This window comes from Saimiri boliviensis, chromosome 19, assembly GCF_048565385.1.
Source record: "Saimiri boliviensis isolate mSaiBol1 chromosome 19, mSaiBol1.pri, whole genome shotgun sequence".
Lineage (NCBI taxonomy): Eukaryota > Metazoa > Chordata > Mammalia > Primates > Cebidae > Saimiri > Saimiri boliviensis.
Window position 1 is genome coordinate 40,070,508 of NC_133467.1, and position 18,455 is coordinate 40,088,962.

Here is an 18,455-nt window from a genome sequence, read left to right on the forward strand (position 1 = left end):
ATTTGCCTCAAAATCTGGGGGAGTAGGTGACAGTATAGCTAAAATGAGATTGGGTGAGGCTCAATAATTGTTGAAACCAGCTGACAGGTACATTGGGACTTATGATACTATTCTACTTTTGTATGTCTTTAAAAGTTCTGGGACGGGTGTGGTGGCTCACGCCTGTAATCCCAGCACTTTGGGAGGCCAAGGAAGGTGGATCACACTTGAGGACGGGAGTTTGAGATCAGCCTGGACAACATGGTGAAACCTCGTCTCTACTAAATATACAAAAATTAGCCAGGCGTGGTGGTGCCCACCTGTAATCCAAGCTACTTTGGAGGCTGAGGCAGGAGGATCTTTTGAACCCAGTAGATGGAGGTTGCAGTGAGCTGAGATCGTGCCACTGCACTCCAGCCTAAGCAACAGAGCGAGACTCTGTCTCAAATAAATAAATAAATAAAATTAAGAAATAAAAGTTCCATAACAAAGTTTTTTTTTTAAATAGAGGGGCCTGTTACACAAAAGATTTAGTAACATAAAAATATTTTAAGTATAAAAAATAAGATTAACAAGCTAGCTTGTTGATATATATTAGTTGATATATATTAGTGCTGCAAGTTAGTAATGAATAAAATTACTACATACACATTCATTTTAGTTTACATCAATCAAATAAAATTCTGAAATTGATTATGCCACCCAAGAAATCTGAACTCTACTTTTCATAGGCTTTGGTGCCAATTACGTTAATAAATTTTTTTCTTCTGCTTCGTAGATTTACAGTCCAAATCAAACAATCTTTAGAACCAGAAGAGTAAATACTAGATTAACCATTATTAATGTCAACTGCTGTAAGGAATTGTTTAGAGGAAAAAGGAATCTTTTACCTCATGACCCATTCAGTTTTCAGCCAAGAGAGTCAGCAAAAGAGTAATCCTATTATTACATATGTCTATTTGGCAGTACAGGGGAGATGTATATATATATGTGATTTATACATGTATATGTGTATGTATATATACACACACCCACACACAACTATATCAGAGATCTAGCTTGTGATCATACTAAAAATACCAGAATAACTACACACCTATGCAAATGCCTAAAATAAAAAATAGAGACAACATCAAATACTCCCGAAGATGCAAAGAGACTGGTTGGTTCACCCATGCATTGCTAGTGAAAATGTGATATGGTATAGTCACTCAGAAAAACATATGGCAGTTTCTTAATACACAAAACATGCAATTACCATATGACTCAGCAGTTGCACTCCTGGGTTATTTATCCCACAGAACGAAGACTTACATTCACATAAAAATCTGTATACAGGTGTTTATAGCAGCTTCATTTGTAATAGTCAAAACTGAAAACAACTCATGTCCTTCAATGGTGAACAGTTAAACAAACTGTGGTACATTCATATCATGGAATACTACTCAGCAATACAATGAAATGACCTATTTTTAAATTGAAAAAAATTTTTTTGCAGCTCCAGCTCAAAGGAGGAATGAACTCTTAATACACACAACAGGCCAGGTGCGGTGGCTCAGGCATGTGATCCCAGCACTTTGGGAGGCCAAAACGGGGGGAATCACCTGAGGTCAGGAGTTTGAGACCAGTCTGGCCAACCAACATGGTGAAACCCCATCTCTACTAAAAAAAAAAAAAATACAAAAATCAGGGCTGGGCACGGTGGCTCAAGCCTGTAATCCCAGCACTTTGGGAGGCCAAGGCAGGTGGATCACAACGTCAAGAGATCGAGACCATCCTGGTCAACATGGTGAAACCCCGTCTCTACTAAAAATACAAAACATTAGCTGGGCATGGTGGCGCGTGCCTGTAATCCCAGCTACTCAGGAGGCTGAGGCAGGAGAATTGCCTGAACCCAGGAGGCGGAGGCTGCGGTGAGCCGAGATCACATCATTGCACTCCAGCCTGGGTAACAAGAGCGAAACTCTGTCTCAAAAAAAAAAAAAAAAAAAAAAATTAGCCAGGTGTGGTGGTACGAACCTGTAATCCCAGCTAGCCCAGAGGCTGAGGTGGGAGAATGGCTTAAACACAGGAGGTGGAGGCTGCAGTGAGTTAAGATAGTGACACTGTATTCCAGCCTGGGTGACAAAGTGAGACTCCTTCTCAAAACAAAAACAAAATCACACAACAACCTGAATGACTCTCCAGAGAATTGTGCTGAGTGAAAAAAGCCAGTCCCAAAAGCTTATATACTGTATGATTTCATTTATAGAACATTATTTGAATGACAAAAATTATAAAATGGAGAAAATATTAGTGGTTACCAGGGCTAATGAGGGGATTGGGGAGGGAGAGAAGTGCAAATAAGCTAATAAAAGGGAAATATTAGGAAACCTAATAGAGATGAAAATGTTGTGTATCCTGACTGTTTCAGTGTTAACGTCTTGGTTGTGATATTGTACTATGGTCATGTAAGATACTACAGAGCGGGAAGCTGGGTAAAGGGTATCTGGGATCTCCGTATTACTATTATTTTTTACAACTTCACATGAATCTACAATTACTTCAAAATAAAAAATTTAATTTAAAAAAGAAAACAGCCGGGCGCGGTGGCTCAAGCCTGTAATCCCAGCACTTTGGGAGGCCGAGGTGGGTGGATCATGAGGTCAAGAGATCGAGACCATCCTGGTCAACATGGTGAAACACCGTCTCTACTAAAAACATAAAAAATTAGCTGGGCTTGGTGGCGCGTGCCTGTAATCCCAGCTACTCAGGAGGCTGAGGCAGGAGAATTGCCTGAACCCAGGAGGCGGAGGTTGCGGTGAGCCGAGATCATGCCATTGCACTCCAGCCTGGGTAACAAGAGCGAAACTCCGTCTCAAAAAAAAGAAAAGAAAAGAAAAGAAAAAAGAAAAAAGAAAACCTGCAACTATTGGCCAAAAACAAACAGACAAAAACAACAAAAATTAAGATGCCATAGATTAATAAAATTGCCTTTTTTTACTTCTTGGGGCATTGTGCACTGAAAACCCACTGGGCAAGTTTTATGTAACTTTTCAGTCCTACACAGATCTGAATGAAATAAAATATGAGAGAGCTCTTATATATATAATCTTTTTACAAATGTCAATGTTTTGTATCATTATTCCATTTAAGAAGTATACACTTGGCCGGGCGCGGTGGCTCAAGCCTGTAATCCCAGCACTTTGGGAGGCCGAGGCGGGTGGATCACGAGGTCGAGAGATTGAGACCATCTTGGTCAACATGGTGAAACCCCGTCTCTACTAAAAAAAAAAAACACAAAAAATTAGCTGGGCATGGTGGCACATGCCTGTAATCCCAGCTACTCAGGAGGCTGAGGCAGGAGAATTGCCTGAGCCCAGGAGGCGGAGGTTGCGGTGAGCCGAGATCGCGCCATTGCACTCCAGCCTGGGTAACAAGAGCGAAACTCCGTCTCAAAAAAAAAAAAAAAGAAGTATACACTGAAGAAAGTATATATGTCTTAGACTGTAGTCTAAACTTTAAAACTCTAATACCTTTAAGTAAGCTTTAAAACTTCTCAAATGCCCTACTTACTGCTAAGTCTAGTCTTTGGGGTGGAAATGTTACCAAATAGACTACATTAATACTATTAATATAAAGATCAATAATGACATCTAGAGGAAAATAGATGTAACTTCCACAGCCGAATGTATTGAATCAAAAAAAATCCATGTAAATTGCACAGAAAACACAAACCTAGTTTATTTCCAGACCTCCCCTATCCAACCCCCACTCCAAGAAAGTTGTGGACCTAAGAGATCACTACCTGATGATTTATACTTTCAATGCATTAAATATAGTAACAAAGAGAAATGAAATGCTTTTATCTGGTATGTAAAGTAAATCTCTGCTTTTCCAACAAACTCAAGTAAGTATTACCTTCCCACTTTAAAAAATAAATCGGTTTCCATGCCTCAATTCCTAAGTATAAAACAGGGATAAGTATATACTTTTTCCTGGCAGGGATGAGATGTGAAATTTGGCTACTTACAACTTTTGACTTACAAAGCATCTTGAAAGGCAAAGTAAAATGTAAGATTTTAAATTTAAGCAATCAGCCGGGCGCGGTGGCTCACGCCTGTAATCCCAGCACTTTGGGAGGCCGAGGCGAGTGGATCACGAGGTCAAGAGATCGAGACCATCCTGGTCAACATGGTGAAACCCCGTCTCTACTAAAAATACAAAAAAATGAGCTGGGCATGGTGGCGCGTGCCTGTAATCCCAGCTACTCAGGAAGCTGAGGCAGGAGAATTGCCTGAACCCAGGAGGCAGAGGTTGCGGTGAGCCGAGATCGCGCCATTGCACTCCAGCCTGGGTGACAAGAGCAAAACTCCGTCTCAAAAAATAAATAAATAAAATAAATAAATAAATAAATTTAAGCAATCAAAGATAAATGGAAATCACAGTTAGCCCAATGAAACAGAATATTGGTCAAAAGATTTTTTTTTTTGAGGCGGAGCTTTACTCTTGTTGCCCAGGCTGGAGTGCAATGGCGGGATCTCGGCTCACTGCAACTTCCACCTCCCAGTTTCAAGTGATTCTCCTGCCTAAACCTCCCAAGTAGCTGAGATTACAGGCATGCATCACCATGCCCGACTAATTATGCATTTTTAGTAGAGACTAGGGTTTCACTATGTTGGTCAGGCTGGTCTCGAACTCCTGACCTAAGGTGACCCGCCTGCCTCAGCCTCCGAAAGAGCTGGGATTACAGGTGTGAGGCACCGCACCTGTCAGGTCAAAAGATTTTTAATACTTTGGAAGGACATTAAATAAACTAGACTTTAACAGTGACAGATTCAATGAAATTATTGATGATACAAAGGGCTCAATGAAACATACTAACTGGGATGTTGTTATGTGTTTGAAAAAGTGAACTAACAAACTTACAAATGAAATATATACTGTATTTGGGTCTTCGAAGCTCCTGAATCATATAATCCACATTCTCCTAGAAAATAAAGAAGAAGCAAACAAAATATGAGGAGAGTTGCTTAAGGAAGAAAGTAATAAGCATCATCCATGGATTTATTTATTTACTGGGTCTACTGCATATTAAAGTCTAGGTTAAATGTGTATATGTTGGCGGGTAAGGACTGGAGACAAAAGAGATAAATTAATACAATGATCAGGAATTATATTATGTATTATGTAACAGTATGTGTATAATATTAAATTTTAACCAGCTGCATTATTTTAGCCAAATTAAAATGAAGAATATAAAGGACACAGATGTTGAAATACAATATAAAATTAATTCTATTTCTGCAAACTCACATCAAGCTGCTTGTCTATAAATTGTACTCATTTGATCAAAATTCTTTTTTTTTTTTTTTTTTGAGATGAAGTCTCACTCTGTTGCCCAGGTTGGAGTGCAGTGGCACAATCTCACCTCACTGCAACCTCTGCCTTCTGGGTTCAAGCAATTTTCTTGTCTCGGCCTCCCAAGTAGCTAGGATTAAAGACATGCACCACCATGCCCAGCTAATTTTTTGTATTTTTAATTGAGATGTTTCACCATGTCGGCCAGGTTGGTCTCAAACTCCTGACCTCAAGTGATCCACACACCTTGGCCTCCCAAACTGCTAGGATTACAGGTGTGAGCCACTGTGCCCGGCCTGATCAAAATTCTTATATAGAATATCAAAATGTATCTATTCTTTAAAAAATCAACATTCAAGAGAAAATACAGTTAATTATAGTCACTTTGGCTTTTAATTTATTCAGATCTAAGACTGCACAACCGCAATGCTTGTGAAGTATTTGCAAGTAATAGCCTAAGACCTTTTCCATAATTACATTATTTTAAAATTAAAGTATGAAAGTTAAAAACAAAAAAGTTGATTTTTATATGGTCAAAATGTAAGAATTACAACTACATAAGATTACAATGCAGGTTTTATTGATTTTTGATACATAACACCTGGTTAAATTTCAATATACATTGTCCCCTAAATGTATTTCTTTTAGTAATTTGTTTTTTTGTTTTTTTTTTTTTTTGAGACGGAGTTTCGCTCTTGTTACCCAGGCTGGAGTGCAATGGCGCGATCTCGGCTCACCGCAACCTCCGCCTCCTGGGTTCAGGCAATTCTCCTGCCTCAGCCTCCTCAGTAGCTGGGATTACAGGCACGCGCCACCATGCCCAGCTAATTTTTTGTGGTTTTAGTAGAGACGGGGTTTCACCATGTTGACTAGGATGGTCTCGATCTCTTGACCTCGTGATCCACCCGCCTCGGCCTCCCAAAGTGCTAGGATTACAGGCTTGAGCCACCGTGCCCGGCCAGTAATTTGTTTTTAAAATCACATTTATTTACAGAATTTTTAAAAATATAAGCAATGTACACTGCTTATTAATGGGAAAAAGGTTTTAAAAACTGTAGATTTTAAAAATGCACTCAAATTAACTTTATAATATAATCTTAAAGCAAAACATTTTAATAAATCTCTTAAACCAAAAATTACTTCTTTGCAATATGGTAGGCAAAAATAACAAAGTGAATTAAAAGATTCCTAAAAGTTCAGAACATGTGGAAAAAGGCAAAAGATAAGAGAATATATAAAATGAAAAAAAGAAAAAGGAAGAATTGTTAAGAGTTTGAGAGACAGTACATAGCAGTGAAAGAGTTTCTCTAATAAAAGTTAGGAAGTAGGCCGGGCACAGTGGCTTGAGCCTGTAATCCCAGTACTTTGGGAGGCTGAGGCGGGTGGATCACGAGGTCGAGAGATCGAGACCATCCTGGTCAACATGGTGAAACCCCGTATCTACTAAAAATACAAAAAAAAAAAAAAATTAGCTGGGCGTGGTGGCGCGTGCCTGTAATCCCAGCTACTCAGGAGACTGAGGCAGGAGAATTGCCTGAACCCAGGAGGCGGAGGTTGCAGTGAGCCGAGATCGCGCCATTGCACTCCAGCCTGGGTAACGAGCCAAACTCCGCCTAAAAAAAAAAAAAAAAAGTTCAGAAGTAACCAACAAGATGATCTCTAAGATCCCTCTTGAACCAAATTTTCATAACTAAGTGCTACAAATATGAAACAGTTGGAAACTATTATACATAGCATCTATTCATGAATTCAGCAACTATTTATTGAGTGTCCACTGTGTGGTGGGCATTGGGAATACAGGATGAGAAAAAACAGATACCATGTCTGTATTCACGGAGCTTACTGCTGGTAATCACACACACCATGTAAAAGTTCAAACCATGACAAGCTATCGGGAGATAAAGATGGTGTTGTAAGTGCATATAAGAGGCAGGTTTGACCTGGTCAGCAAAACCAGGAAAGCTTTACTTGAGGAAGTGAAGTTCAAGGCAGAGGAAGAAGCCCATGCAAAGGTCCTGCAGGATGACGAAACAAGGGGAAAATTGTGGATTGAAAGATTGAGAGGATAAGGTGCAGAGTTCAAAAGGGAAATGGTTCGAAATGAAGCTTAAGAAATGGCAGAAACTAGGCCAGGCGCGGTGGCTCAAGCCTGTAATCCCAGCACTTTGGGAGGCCGAGGCGGGTGGATCACGAGGTCGAGAGATCGAGACCATCCTGGTCAACATGGTGAAACCCCGTCTCTACTAAAAATACAAAAAATTAGCTGGGCGTGGTGGCGCGTGCCTGTAATCCCAGCTACTCAGGAGGCTGAGGCAGGAGAATTGCCTGAGCCCAGGAGGCGGAGGTTGCGGTGAGCCGAGATCGTGCCATTGCACTCCAGCCTGGGTAACAAGAGCGAAACTCCGTCTCAAAATAAATAAATAAATAAATAAATAAATAAATAAAATAAAAAAAGAAATGGCAGAAACTAGACCATGCTGTACCTTGAAGCCTACAGTTAAGGAGTTTTGCCCTTATCCTAAAAGCAATCAGAGGTCATTCAAGAATTTCAAGCAGGAGTGTCATGATCAAATTTGCATTTCGGAAAGTACGTATGTACAAGCATGATAAAATGCATTAGCGTTGAAGAACATGAATATGAATCAAGAAAGTATAAAAAATAAGATTAAGCCGGGCGCGGTGGCTCAAGCCTGTAATCCCAGCACTTTGGGAGGCCGAGGCGGGTGGATCACGAGGTCGAGAGATCGAGACCATCCTGGTCAACATGGTGAAACCCCGTCTCTACTAAAAATACAAAAAATTAGCTGGGCATGGTGGCGCGTGCCTGTAATCCCAGCTACTCAGGAGACTGAGGCAGGAGAATTGCCTGAACCCAGGAGGCGGAGGTTGCGGTGAGCCGAGATCGCGCCATTGCACTCCAGCCTGAGTAACAAGAGCAAAACTCCGTCTCAAAAAAAAAAAAAAAAGATAAAAATAGGAAAGGATTTTTAAAGGAGAGACTCAAGCTAGATTTAGACGATGATGGACAAAAACTGACAAATGACCAAAGAACTTTTAATTAGTGAAAGAAAAAAAAACAAATAGGGAACAGGAATGAGCAAATAGAATTGCTCATTCCAATGGCAGCCTAGCTGGCTATAGAGGAGGAACAGATCTAGGACACAGGAAAGCTGGATACAAATGTGCAGATCAACTAAAGACGGGCTTTCACTGCTGGCTAAATAAAGATTTAATCATGGAAGTAACATTAAGTCATTACAGGTTCCTGAGCATAAATGTGAATAAAGTGGTAAAGATTCAAGACATTCACAGCTGTATACAGAATGAAGTGTTGATGGTGTTCAATGCGACAGAGACAGAGGTTAACCCAGGAATAAAGTAATGTGGGTCTCTGTTGAGAGTAGCTCATTAGTGGCAATGGGAATAGCTGTGAACCTAAAAGATATCTTGAAGGAAGGACTGGCTGTAAGGGGTCAACTGAAATACGGAAACAAAACGAGAAGAATGAAGGTGATAACACTGATGATCCAGGATAATTATGATGCCACAAATAATGATAAGACAAATTTATTTTGCCTTCTTTGTGTTCTGCATCTGCCTGGGCAGATGGCAGCTCAGTTTATGCAGTACCTTTGTAGGTCGAAGAAAACAAATTGCCTTCAGGTGTTTCATGATCTCTCGATTTTGAGAATCAATGCGTTCAAAGAGGTACACTTCTTTCTGAAGAATCTCCGATTGTGTGTATACCATACTCACTATGCCAGTCTGTAAAAACAAAGAATTAACTAAAAGTATGCTAGTCTAGAATAATAAAAACAAGTGGCATATCTAGCCTCTTTTTTCATTAATACTTAGCTGGATAAATTAAATAGTAATATATGGAATAACATTTACTGAACATCCAAACAGGTAGGTAACATACAAGAATGAAAAATACGCTCTATCCTGTCAGCTAAAGCTTCAAGGTTAAAAACAAAACAAAAAAATCCTCTCTTTGAACAGGAACAATCCATACATTTCCAAAAATAATTTTTTCTATCACCTTAACGAGTTTTGTTTTCTGGTCTGTGGCCCGCAAATAACCTGCCATTTCAGCTTGAGCTCCAACAGCTTTATTTTAAAACACAATGTTGAGTGGCAACAGTGGGCCCATCCCAAAGTCTTCCAAGTGCTCTGACATATTCATGATTTCTTGGCAGAGGCTTTTAGACAAAAAATTCTAATTCCAATAAATTGTTCCGGGTAGAAGTAGTCTCTGGGCAGTTGGCTGGAGCCATTTAGACTGAAAATCCACCGTGCAAGCTTTATACCACTTTTCAGTTCCACACAAACTGACCCTCATGTTCATATCTTTACATTAAATGCTAAATCCTACAGTGGAACGCGACCAGCCTTTGTAAGGTCGAGAGGGTTCCTTCTCGAATGCTGAGCAAAACCAAACTCACCGTCTCTTTATCCATGAGAAGTACTTTCATACCAGGCCCGCTGTCCTCTATCATTTTGGAAACGTACTGCTTCACAGCAAAAACCACGTTCATGGCGGCGAATTGACAGGTGCCCCAGAGCCCTTCCCGCCCCCTTTTCTGGCTAAATTAACCCCCCGGTTTGTTGGCGGGGTCTCAGCTGCTTCCTCCCTGCAGGGCTTCGGCTTCCGGGAGTCCGGACAGCCACGGTGCTGGGAGTTGTAGTTCCGCTGGAGTGTACGGGGGACCGAGCCTACCCAGGAGATGGAAAAATCCGGCTGAGACGCCCTGGGCCGCCGCCACGCGGGGGCGCTATTTTCTTTCTTTCTTTCTTTTTTCTTTTTTTGAGACGGAGTTTCGCTCTTGTTACCCAGGCTGGAGTGCAATGGCGCAATCTCGGCTCACCGCAACCTCCGCCTCCTGGGTTCAGGCAATTCTCCTGCCTCGGCCTCCTGAGTAGCTGGGATTACAGGCACGCGCCACCATGCCCAGCTAGTTTTTTTTTTGTATTTTTAGTAGAGACGGGGTTTCACCATGTTGACCAGGATGGTCTCGATCTCTTGACCTCGTGATCCACCCGCCTCGGCCTCCCAAAGTGCTGGGATTACAGGCTTGAGCCACCGCGCCCGGCCCAGCGGGGGCGCTAGTCTACACCCGCCTGTAGATGCCTGTGGCCGGGACGCTCAGACCCGGACTGGCCTTTGGTCCCGGAGGCCCAGCCGCAGCCCGAAGCCCCGGAGAGTGGAACCTCGCAAAATGAGGAAGCGGGCACAAGGCTTGCTTGGAAGCAGGAACGACGGATCGTGGCCATGGTCACTCTTTGCGATGAACGCTTTCTTGCGTGGTAGCGAGAGCTGAGGGCAAGGGAGGTGGCGTAATGCTTCCGGCCACCTGGGACTCCGAGAGGCGGCATCGAATAAACCACGCGCGGTATGTGCGCGGCAGTGGTCGAGATGCGTCGTCCTGGCTTCACTGGGTCATTAATAAGGCGCGAACAGTGCCTCTGTGTTGGGGCCGCAGAGGCCTGAGTTGGTTTTCCCCAGACAGAGGGCATATGACATTGAACAAATATTTGTTGAATGAATGAATAAAGGGAACGCCTTTTAGGGATGTTTTTGGGGAGAGGCCTGAGGTTCCAGCTAGGGTCGGCCTTGGGGGCTCGCAGCCTGCAGGACCACGGGACCTGTGAGCGTCCCTCTGCCCTGCCCCCGACTCAGCACCCTGGGCAATGGAACTCTGCCAGCTCCAACTCGCGCGCTGAAACTGCAGGCAAGAGCCGAGTTGCCTGGGTTCTTTATCCCGTAGGGCTAAAACAAACTAGCGTGGGGATTTCAAGCAAAAACTCTCAAGTTTTCATGGAATCTTGAAACCATCAACTTGCAAAGGTCTGCATCTGTGTTTACACCACACAGGTCTCCCCTCTATCACGGCATTTGTCGAAAAAGAGGGTAGATATTAGTTTTTCGCACCTTTACTTTGGGGAATTGTAAAATCAGGAATATAAGAAACAACTGCTAGAAATCAGTAACTATAAATGCTTATGAATAGTTCCACCAAAATAATGACGGTGTTTGTGAGGTCAATAGATTCAGCATTACCAAATAAATTCTTTATATTGTAAGAAGTACTCAATTAAAATAGACCAATAGCACTTTAACATTAATGTGCTTAAGATTATGCAACATTATATACAATTTTCAAATCCCTTAAGGAAGATCGGAAGCCACTGAAATGCAAGAGATTTTTGTCACCTCTGAAACTGTGAAGAATATGTTTGTTTGTTTCAATTTTTCTAACAAGTAAATAAAGCTTCCCTTTAGGCATTTTCTAATTTTTAGATGTGTTTTGAATGAAACGTCTTAAGTTATATATTAAAGTCAAAATGTGACTATTTAAATGGATACAAATAAGAAAAACTAATGGTATACACAAATTTCATTCTTACCAATTTAAATATTCATCTCTTACAGAAAACATGGAAACAATGCTAATGAAAATCCTGTAAATTACTGATATTGGAAAATTCACCGCCAATCTCCCATGTCACTTGGTTTTTATTTTCCTTATCTGTAATGTGGACTGAGTATAGAAAAGTTTTTCCCATGGTCTGCATTCTTTTAAGAAAGACGGAGATAAAGACTTGTCCATGAAATTTGTGCCTTTTTAGACAACAGACTGTAAGCAATAGATGGAAAGAATCTGTATCCTTTTGATGATTTATACTTGCACGCATAACTTTTTGAGGGAGGAAGAAAATGCGTACTTGACAAAGCTTACTAACTCATTTCAACTTCCCATAAAATTCCATTGATGTCAGTGGCAGTGATATTTTATACACTGAGTGATAAGATACGGAACATACGCATTTTGAACAAAATAATTATTACATAGTTAAAGGGTACTGTGGTGGTCCTGAAGTTAGCTTGCTTCCTTCCTGAAGAAAACCACACAAGCCATTTTCAATGTCTCCAAATTAAGAACTTCTTTTGTATCCCCATACCTCTAAAAATAGGACTGAAACCAAGGATGAAGTCCAAACTCTTGCTTTGTGACCCATCCAGTCTAAACCTGGAGTTACTTGTTTTGTTGTAGGCAAGTGACAGCAAATCCAGAAGCTAATATGGAGTGCCTACTTATTTTTAATTTAGGGTATAAATAAACCATAAGAAGACGTATTTTCAATAGTAAAGACATTAAATTAAAAAAATAAATCATAGCCGGGCACGGTGGCTCAAGCCTGTAATCCCAGCACTTTGGGAGGCCGAGGCGGGTGGATCACGAGGTCAAGAGATCGAGACCATCCTGGTCAACATGGTGAAACCCCGTCTCTACTAAAAATACAAAAAATTAGCTGGGCATGGTGGCGTGTGCCTGTAATCCCAGCTACTCAGGAGGCTGAGGCAGGAGAATTGCCTGAGCCCAGGAGGCGGAGGTTGTGGTGAGCCGAGATCGCGCCATTGCACTCCAGCCTGGGTAACAAGAGCGAAACTCCGTCTCAAAAAATAAATAAATAAATAAATAAATCATGACATCCTTCAAATACGAATGATCACATTAACTTAAAATTTTCAACTTGAAAAAAATTTGTTTTCACGGGGTCCAAGAAATCGGTGCTCTAAAGGATAGAAAACAGGAAGTCAAAAAATGCAGTATTGGTCAGGTGGGTGGCTCACTCCTGTAGTCCCAGCACTTTGGAAGGCTGAGGCGAAGCCAATTGTTTGAGTCCAGAAGTTCAAGACCAGCCTAGGCAACATGATGAAACCCTGTCTATACAAAAAAAAAAAAAAAAAAAATACAAAAAATTAGGGCTGGGCGCTGTGGCTCACGCCTATAATCCCAGCACTTTGGGAGGCCAAGGCGGGTGGATCACGAGGTCAAGAGATCGAGACCATTCTGGTCAACAAGGTGAAATCCCGTCTCTAATAAAAATACAAAAAATTAGCTGGGTATGGTGGCATGTACCTGTAATCCCAGCTACCCAGGAGGCTGAGGCAGGAGAATTGCTTGAACCCAGGAGGCGAACATTGTGGTGAGCCAAGATGGTGCCATTGCACTCCAATCTGGGTAACAACAGCAAAAAACTCCGTCTCAAAAAAAAAAAAAATTAGTTGGGCATGGTGGTCAGTGCCTGTGGTCCCAGCTACTTGGGAGGCTGAGGTTACACTGTGCCACTGCACTGCATTCTGGGTGACAGAGTAAGACTCTGTCTCCAAAAAAAAAAAAAAAAAGAAAAGAAAAAAGAAAAAAAGAAAAGGAAAAAAAAGCAGTATTTGCATTTGTACATTTTATTTATGCTTATAAATATGTAAGTTAAATAATCAGGAATAATTATCCAAATAATTAAATGTGCTTCAGTTTTCTCCAAAGTGTATACTATTTAGAGGTTTAACTGCCCATTTTGTGTTTAATCAAAATTATGGTCTTCCACCATCAGAACTTAAAGCTTCAATAGAAAACAAATAATATGTAAATAAGCTTCAGTATAATTATAATAACAATATGGCCAACTCTTAGTTATTTTAGATTATTAATTCTATATTTACCATAATCCTTGTTGTTTCATATTAAGACTTCTCTTATAAGCCATGGATAGGAAGGAAGTAAAGATGATATTTAATGAAATTGAAGTTAATTAGATTTCCTACTTGATAACAATTGAAAAAAATTTGCATAAAGTATGACAGTATTGGCCAGGCATGGTGGCTCATGCCTGTAATCCTAGCACTTTGAGAGGCTAAGGCAGGAGGATTGCTTGAGCCCAGGAGTTCCAGACCAATCTGGGCAACATAGCTAAACCTTGTCTCTACACAAAATTTAAAAATTAACCAGGTGTAGTGGGTGCACCTGTGGTCTCAGCTACTCGGGAAGTGTGGTGCTAGGATTGCTTGAGCCCTGGAAATCGAGACTGCAGTGAGCCATGTTCATGCCACTGTGTTCCAGCCTGGGCGAGAGTAAAACCCTGTCTCAAAAAAAAAAAAAAGGAAAAAAGAAAGAATAGCAGGATTGCTTGTGTCATAAAACCAGTATTTGTGCAGAAATTCTTTTTTTTTTTTTTTTTGAGACGGAGTTTTGCTCTTGTTACCCAGGCTGGAGTGCAATGGCGCGATCTCGGCTCACCGCAACCTCCGCCTCCTGGGTTCAGGCAATTCTCCTGCCTCAGCCTCCTGAGTAGCTGGGATTACAGGCACACGCCACCACGCCCAGCTAATTTTTTGTATTTTTAGTAGAGACGGGGTTTCACCATGTTGACCGGGATGGTCTTGATCTCTTGACCTTGTGATCCACCCGCCTGGGCCTCCCAAAGTGCTGAAATTACAGGCATGAGCCGCTATGCCAGGCCTTGTGCAGAATTCTTAACCTAACTATTTCCTCATCGGATAAATGGTAATAACATAAGCTACCTCATGAATTTGTGAGAATTAAATAAAATAATGTGCAAAAAAGTATTTTACACGGTGGCTGGCACATGGTAAATGCTCAAAAAGTATCAGTTTTCATTATTAGAAATCAAAAGGGTAAACATGTGTTTTAGCTTATTTTTCACTTATGGCATGTTTATTTGCCACTGACAAGAAAATTTGAAAATAGAATCAATTTCAGAAAATGTAAGCCATAGCTTCTGCCATAGCTTCTAAATATAATTTCCATTAAGACTTAATCTTGTATTACTATACAGTAATAGAAATACTAATGGGAAGATTTGACCTGCTTCATCATAATTTGTAAAGCATGCAGTTTTTATGAAGAAAAAACTTAGGAATAATATGCTTCAAATGATTTAAGAGGCTTAGTGTCTGTGCAGCCTCAAATCAAACAGAATTTGTTAAATTTTCTTTATTATTATTATTATTATTATTATTATTATTATTATTTAAGACAGGGTTTCACCATATTGGTCAGGCTGGTCTTGAACTCCGACCTCAGGTGATCCACCTGCCTTGGCCTCCAAAGTGCTTGGATTACAGGCATGAGCCACCACGCCCCGCCGAATTTGTTTAATTTTCATTGCAGTTCACTAACCGTGATGTACTGGGCTTTATGGTAACAAAAGCATTTAATAGCTTTAAATCATTAAGTAAAAATTATCTGCATGAAGAGTTCTGTCTGCACATTTATTAACTTCAGTGATTCCACCTTTCTGAGTAGGTAAATTAATAATAGCTACAGTGAGAATGTTACAGCTGAGTTGACTAGTAGCATGACTACCAACCAGCTATCAAATCCTCTGCAGAGTCTTTTAAAATAACTATCCTGAATTCATACTTTTGATTACAAATAAGTTCACCATTTGTAGTATTTTGAGACGACCAAAGAGGTTGGATTTCTGTATGGGAACCACTCCCCAGCAAGAAACTTTTTTTTTTTTTTTTTTTTTTTTGAGACGGAGTTTCGGTCTTGTTACCCAGGCTGGAGTGCAATGGCGCGATCTCCACTCACCGCAACCTCCGCCTCCTGGGTTCAGGCAATTCTCCTGCCTCAGCCTCCTGAGTAGCTGGGATTACAGGCACGCACCACCATGCCCAGCTAATTTTTTGTATTTTTAGTAGAGACGGGGTTTCACCATGTTGACCACGATGGTCTCAATCTCTCAACCTCGTGATCCACCCGCCTCGGCCTCCCAAAGTGCTGGGATTACAGGCTTGAGCCACCGCGCCCGGCCCCCCTTTTTTTTTTTTTTTTCCTTTGAGACAGGGTCTTGCTCTGTCACCAGGCACTGTGCCTGGCCCAAGAATGTTCTTAACAGTATTGCTGATAATAGCAAAAAAGTCAAAAACAACCGAAATATCCATCAATAGAAGAATAAATAAATAAATCATGGTATAATTTTATAACAAAATATTATCTTCAGCAGTTTAGATGAATAAACCAGAGTTAAGGGCATCCATACGGTTGAATCTCAAAAAGATGGTAGGGGTTTAGAAACAACATACACGGTCCCCGTAGAGTATAATATTATTTATATAACATTTGAAAATATGCAAAAATAATAGTATATTGCTTAGGGCTACAAACCTAGAGATCGGTGTATGAAGAAATGCTGGCCGGGCGCGGTGGCTCAAGCCTGTAATCCCAGCACTTTGGGAGGCCGAGGCGGGTGGATCACGAGGTCAAGAGATCGAGACCATCCTGGTCAACATTGTGAAACCCCGTCTCTACTAAAAATACAAAAAATTAGCTGGGCATCGTGGCACATGCCTGTAATCCCAGATACTCAGGAGGCTGAGGCAGGAGAATTGCCTGAACCCAGGAGGCGGAGGTTGCGGTGAGCTGAGATCGCGCCATTGCACTCCAGCCTGGGTGACAAGAGCGAAACTCCGTCTCAAAAAAAAAAAAAGAAAGAAATGCTACATGTGGCTGGGCATGCTGGCTTACGCCTGTAACCCCAGCACTTTGGAGGACAAGGTGAGAGGATTGCTGGAGGCCAGAAGTTCGAGACCAGCCAGGACAACACAGGAAGGCACCATCTCAACCTCAAAAAAAAAAAAAAAAAAAGGTGGTTTCTTCTGAGGCCTCTTGTAGATGTCTGTCTTTTGTGTCTTCACATGGTCTCTCTGTGGTGTCTGAGTTCTAATCTCTTCTTATAAGGACACCAATCATATTAGATTAGAGCCCACCCAAATGACCTCCTTTAACCTTGATTACCTCTTTAGGGACCCTTTCTCCTAATGCAATCCCATTCTGAGCTACTGAAGGTCAGGACTTCAATACAGGAATTTTGGGGGGACACAATTCATCATCTAACAGATGCTGTTGGTGAATAAATACTTCAGCCCTAGATGTCACCTAACAGCCTGAAAACGTATGAGATGAGGCGCTGAAATCTCACGGAAGGAGTCACACTGCTATTACTTGTATTTTCTCTTTTATGTCCTAATATTAAATAAGAACATATGGCCCTACTTCTAACCTTGATTTTTTCTCTCTTGTAAACCATCTTTTATTTTATGAAATGGTTGAGATGACTAAAAGTATACTATATCAAGAGACTGCTAGGTTTTTTTGTGTGTTGGTTTTGCAATGGCAAACAGATGTAATGGATGGTGCAATTCATATTGGTCTGAACCCTTCCAACTTTTAGCTGAATATTTTGTATTTACATTGTTATTAAGTTTTATGTTTATGTTTTTAACATTTTTCCCCTCCTTCTTCCTTCCCTCCCTCCCTCCTTTCTTCCTTCCTTCCTTCCTCCCTCTCCCCTCTTTCTCTCTCTTTCCTTTCTTTCTTTCTTTTTTTTTTTTTTTTTGAGATGAGGTTTCCCTCTTGTTACCCAGGCTGGAGTGCAATGGCGTGATCTCGGCTCACCGCAACCTCCGCCCCCTGGGTTCAAGCAATTCTCCTGCCTCAGCCTCCCTAGTAGCTGGGACTACAGGCGTGCGCCACCATGCCCAGCTAATTTTTGTATTTTTAGTAGAGACGGGGTTTCACCATGTTGACCAGGATGGTCTCGATCTCTTGACCTCGTGATCCACCCGCCTCGGCCTCCCAAAGTGCTGGGATTACAGGCTTGAGCCACCGCGCCCGGCCTCCTTTCTTCCTTTCTTTCTCTCTTTCTTCCTCCTGCTCCTTGCAGAGCAGCACTACTCCATAAGCAGTGTGCCCACAATAGCCAAGTTTTATGTTTATTTTAATGAACATATTATTAAATGTTTATCTTCCCTATTAGCAAATGTTTATCTTCCCTACCTAGACTGGGCATTGAAGAAAGAATATGAAAAGTTAGGCCGGGCGTGGTGGCTCACGCCTGTAATCCCAAGCACTTTGGAGGCCAAGGCGGGCGGATCACCTGAGGTCGGGAGTTCAAGACCAGCCTGACCAACATGGTGAAACCCCATCTATGAAAAGGAAAGAAAAGAAAGAAAGAGAGAGAGAGAAAAAAAAGAAAAGTGGCCAGGCGCAGTGGCTCATGCCTGTAATCCCAGCACTTTGGGAGACTGAGGCGGGTGGATCACGAGGTCAGGACTTCAAGACCAGGCTGGCCAAGATGTTGAAACCCTGTCTCTACTAAAAACTACAAAAATTAGCCAGGCGCAATGGCAGGTGCCTGTAATCCCAGCTATTCGGGAGGCTGAGGCAGGAAAATCACTTGAACCTGGGTGGCAGAGGTTGCAGTGAGCTGAGATCACGCCACTGTGCTCCAGCCTGGGCTACAGAATGAGATTCTGTCTCAAAAAA

General features: G+C 41.5%; 1 protein-coding gene across 3 annotated transcripts in view; it reads right to left on the minus strand.

Moving 5' to 3' along the window:
* The window catches only part of VPS45 (vacuolar protein sorting 45 homolog), an 85,681-nt gene extending 75,691 nt beyond the window's left edge, over positions 1-9,990 (minus strand). Inside the window, exons 1-3 of one of the 3 annotated variants that reach the window (XM_074389687.1) lie at positions 9,765-9,990; positions 8,950-9,084; positions 4,888-4,948 (exon numbers count right to left, since the gene is read on the minus strand). In XM_074389687.1, the coding sequence (XP_074245788.1) occupies positions 4,888-4,948; positions 8,950-9,084; positions 9,765-9,857 (289 nt within the window). In that variant the 5' untranslated portion in view covers positions 9,858-9,990. Of the gene's footprint in view, positions 1-4,887; positions 4,949-8,949; positions 9,105-9,764 lie in introns of all 3 variants that reach the window. The other 2 variants (XM_074389686.1, XM_003941976.4) reach the window with 2 other exon arrangements.
* Positions 9,991-18,455: the final 8,465 nt, after the last annotated feature.